At 35.1% G+C, this 5,000-nt stretch overlaps 1 protein-coding gene across 1 annotated transcript in view; it reads right to left on the bottom strand.

Moving 5' to 3' along the window:
* LOC135088782 (neuronal acetylcholine receptor subunit alpha-10-like) overlaps positions 1-5,000 on the bottom strand; it is a 139,255-nt gene that overhangs the window by 117,934 nt on the left and 16,321 nt on the right. Inside the window, 1 exon segment of the mRNA XM_063983806.1 lies at positions 1,095-2,747. Within this exon segment, the coding sequence (XP_063839876.1) occupies positions 1,095-1,185 (91 nt within the window). The 5' untranslated portion in view covers positions 1,186-2,747.

The raw sequence follows: 5,000 nt of genomic DNA, 5'->3' as shown, positions 1-5,000 counted from the left end.
CTCTCTCTCTCTCTCTCTCTCTCTCTCTCTCTCTCTCTCTCTCTGGCACAATTGTAGTTGTTAAATACCCGTAGTTTATTGGTTAACTGTTTTGCAAAAATAAGAATTCGTGTGATGTAGTGATTGAGAACATAACGAATTCATGGACTTTCAGAAACAAAATTGCTCGTGTAACCAATAAATTCTGCCCCAGTTTTTTTATTTAATTTATTTTATGAATATATTTTGCTCTGGCATTAGGTCAATTTTCGAAGGTCACAGATGACTAGTTTGGTTTACCGTGTGTGCTTTTTTCCTATTGGTGACGTATATCTTGTTATCCGAACATAGCCAGAATGATGACAGGAGCTTTGAGAATCTTGATGACAGCCGCTACATCCTTGTAAACTGTGACAAGAATATGAAAACACCTCGAAAACCGCAGTACATTCCACCAGGTCCACCTAAATTGTCGCTAAGATCATAAAGAAAAAAGTAAAAAATGAATAAAAATCCTTGGAAACTCCGATAACTTTTGGAGTCTGTTAAACTATCAATGGTCATGAAAGCACCTGTGAAAAGCCCAGTAATCTTCACTGGACTGCGTTACTGTCACTAGCATCACGAAAACACTCTTGAAAGCTCCAATAATTTCCATTAGAGCATATAAAAGTATCATTAGAATCACGAAAACACCATTGGAAACCTTAGTAGCTTCCATTGCAATCTCTTAAACTAACAGTAGAATCTCGAAAGTTTTAATAATCTCCCACTTGAGTCTGCTGAAGCCATAGAAGTAAGAACTGCTGGCTTTTGGAGATGCCAACCTTGATTAGAAACTGTCCTTAAAAAAAAAAAAAGGCACTAGAATATATCTAATAATTTCCATCTGAATCTTGTGAAAATAATGAAAATAGGAACTCAGAATATCTCACAATGCCAACCTTGATTAGAAACTGTCCTGATAAAAAGAAAAAAAAAACACGAATATATCTAATAATTTCCATCTGAGTGCCGTGAAAATAATGAAAATGACTCAGAATATCTCACATTGCCAACCTTGATTAGAAGCTGCCCCTGAAAATAAGACGTTTAAAAAGCACTCCTCTACTCACCCAGGATTAGTAGAAGGAAGAATTGAAAGGGCCATTTGACCCTTCCCTTCTGTGATGGAGGTGAGGTCATCTTGCCAGAAGGACTCTTCATTGACCTTGAAGAAAGAGAGAGAGAGAGAGAGAGAGAGAGAGAGAGAGAGAGAGAGAGAGAGAGAGAGAGAGAGAGAGAGAGAGAGAGAGAGAGAGAGAGAGAGAGAGAGAGAGAGAGAGAGAGAGAGAGAGAGAGAGAGAGGACACGTGACCTTTCTGGTAAGATTCACTCACTTTCTGGTCACCTTTGTCATGTTGATTCTATTTTTCATCGTTTTTCTTTTGGATGTTTCGTGTTTTTTTTATTTATTTATTTTCTTGATTCTGTTTCGTGTTGTTTCCTTTTTTTCACTTTTTGCAGTTTTTTTCTTTTTGCTACTGTTTTCTTTTATTTTTTCTGTGGTTTCTTTTTTCACTTTTTTCACGTATTTGTTGTTTGTTACTGTTTTCTTATTTTTCCATGTGATTTCCTTCTTTTTACTTTTTTTTGTGCTTTTTTGTTAGTTTTTTTTTCTCAAACTGATTTAATATTTTTGCTTTTTTCTTTTCTCTTGCATATTGTTGTAAGTAAATATTTCTGTCTTTATTTTTGTATTTGTTATTATTCTATCGCATTGTGGTATGTTTTTTCCTTTTTCTTTCTTGCTGTTACACTCAATTCTTAAATGCTTGGTCAGTGTTCGTTCCGGTTCTGTTTTTATTCATTTCTCTCCTTTTTCTATCGTAGTTTTCGTTTTTATTATCGTATACTCTTTGTTTTTCAATTGTATAGTTTGCTCAGCGTTTCTTGATCTTCCTTTCCTTCAATTGTAACTTCATTTCAGAATTTATAAAAGATTTAGTAACCATTATATCATTAATGTTTAGTCTTGACACCTCGCTATATATGTTAACTACAATATATTTTTTTTCTAATGGTTCAGTAACTTTAATATTCAATCTTTACACTTCACTAGGTCTTGTGCTGTATTTCTCTAATGGTTCAGTAATATCAACTTTATATTTTTACAGTTCACTCTTTTAGTACTGCACTTTTCTAATTAATGCTTCAGTGACATTACTATTTCTATCGTATCACTTCACAATTTTTTTTATGTTTTTCTATTGCTACACTACCTCCAGTTTTTTTTTATTATCTCTATATCATTCATCTATTAACAACGATTTTTTTTTCACACACATAAGCTCCTCTGATGATTACACTAAATGTTTTGATATATATATATATATATTTTTTTTTCACAAAGGCTCACATATTCTCTCTTTTCCCGTCTTCTCTATACACAGTTTTATTAATAGTGATGTTATTGTTGTTGTATTTATTCACTTCTTGTTTTCTCCTTTGTATTCTGTATATTATTTTCTTGTTTTTTTCTTTTTTTTCAAAGGCTCACATATTCTCTTGTAATCCTGGGTTTTCCTTTTTTCCCGTCTTCTCTATACACAGTTTTATTAATAGTGATATTATTGTTGCTATATTTATTCAATTCTTGTTTTCTCCTTTGTATTTTGCATCTTATTTTCTTGCTATTTTCCTTTGTCTCCTGTCATTCTCACAATTTCACTATTATTATTGTTATCACCAGTATTGTTATTCATTTCATTTCTTCATCGTGTCCTGCACTGCAAACGCAACACCACATCCTTGTAATTTAAGCACCATAGACGAGGAGGAGGAGGAGGAGGAGGAGGAGGAGGAGGAGGAGGAGGAGGAGGAGGAGGAGGAGGAGGAGGAGGAGGAGGAGGAGGAGGAGGAGGAGGATGAAGAGTGATATCAGTAGTAGTAGTAGTAGTAGTAGCAGTAGTAGGAGACACCATAGACTCACCATGTTGCCATAATGTTACAAATAAGCCAGGCGCCATAAAATTATAACCAAAAATAAAGCTAATATTGTTGTATGTGTATTTGTTGTATGTTGTGTGGCACCATAACTTTAATGTGGCACCTTAATGTATGGTAGCAAGCGTTATTAGTGGCACCATAACTAGCGTGGCACCATAAAGCTTTCACATCACTAAGCATGGCACTATAATCACTCACACCATAACCTTGAGTCTTTTTATTCTCGTAATTAATTTTGCTCTTGTTTTTTTTTTCTTCCTCTTTCGCTGTCTTTTATTTTTGGGAGTTATATTTTTTGTCGTGTTTTTTTCTGTTTTCTTTTATTTTTTTCCTTCTTCCTCAGTGTGAAATGTTTCTGTTTATATATTATGAAGTGTTTATTTTTTTTTCGTTTATTTTGTAGGTGTTTTGAAATTCTTGTCATCGTGTTCCTTTGGTGTGTGTGTGTGTGTGTGTGTGTGTGTGTGTGTGTGTGTGTGTGTGTGTGTGTGTGTGTGTGTGTGTGTTCACCAGCCCCTCTGGGTGCAGCGAACGATAGCATTTTTTTATTTTATTTCGTTCAGTTTCAAATATTTTCACTCAATATACAGATCATTTTATAAACCAACCCAGTTAATACTTGCACAGGGGTAACACACACACACACACACACACACACACACACACACACACACACACACACACACACACACACACCCTTACTTGTCATTTTCCTTCTCTTTCCTTTCCTTTCCTTTTAATTCCTCTCTTCCATCTTTTCTTCCCCTTATCTTCCTTTACACCTCTTTTAACATTTGTCTCTACCTTCCTTCCCCTTTCTTTCCTTTCTCGAACACACACACACACACACACACACACACACACACACACACACACACACACACACACACACACACACACACACACACACACACACACACACACACACACACACACACACACACACGCAACAAATAAGAGCAGTTACCGCGTCGACACAAAGCGAAGGAAAGAAGTGGCAAGACTCTTACGTGTAATGGGAAGGAAAATGTATTTGTGAAGGGAAAAAAAAGAAAGAAGAAAAGAAAGCGGAGGAAACGCCTTTAAAACATAAATAAGAACAAAAGAAGAATAAAGAAATAAATATATATAAACTCGAAAAGGCTCATACAAAAGGTTTACATGTGTTGAGAATTCCACTCTCTCTCTCTCTCTCTCTCTCTCTCTCTCTCTCTCTCTCTCTCTCTGCTTATCTTTGTGTGTCGCCTCCACCAAAATTTACATCTATTTTTCTTATTTTTCACTATACCTTTTTCTCTTTTTCCATTTTTTTCCCCCAATTCCTCTCTTCTCTCAAAAGTCTTCCCTGCCTGTCTTTATAAAAATGTCCAGCTTCAGGCCTTCTTTTTTTCCTTCTTTTTCACATCTCATACGCTTCTCCTTTTCCACTTTCTGTAATATTTCTTTCCAAAGCTTTCATCTTTCCTCTTCCTCGCCACATTTCATATCTACTCGTATTTTTTTCCTCCTTTTCATCGTTCCATCTATCCAAAAGCAAGGAGGACGAAAGGGGAAAGGAAGGGAAGGGAAGGGGGAGGGAAGGAGAGCAAAGAGATGGTCGAGGAGGGAAGTAAAGGGGAAGGAAGTTATAAATGTTGAAGAAAAGGGGAGGTAAGGAAAGATACCAGAAAGAAAAGGATAGGAAGGGGGAACTGAAAGGAAAGGAAAGAGAAGGGGAAATATAAAGTAAGGGGAAAGAAAAAGAAGGAATGGGAACAGGAAGAAAGTGAAGAAAAAAAAACGAAAGGGAAAAAATATGGAAAAAATAAGTGTGAGAAATAAAGTAGGGAAAATATGAAAGAAAAGTAAAGTTAATTGAAAGTGGAAAAAGGGAAAAGAAAAATGAAGATCGGAAAAAAAGAAGAGAAAAAATTAAAAGCGAATAGAAAGAAGAAAAAAAAAAACGAAAACAAGAAATAGAAAAAATGAAAGAAGAGACTGAAAAGTAAAAAAAAAAAAAGAAAACGAAAATAAAATAAAAGAGAAAAGAGGAA

Source organism: Scylla paramamosain, chromosome 31 (genome assembly GCF_035594125.1).
Source record: "Scylla paramamosain isolate STU-SP2022 chromosome 31, ASM3559412v1, whole genome shotgun sequence".
In the NCBI taxonomy this organism is placed as follows: Eukaryota; Metazoa; Arthropoda; class Malacostraca; order Decapoda; family Portunidae; genus Scylla; species Scylla paramamosain.
This window is presented reverse-complemented; position numbering and strand designations above follow the sequence as displayed.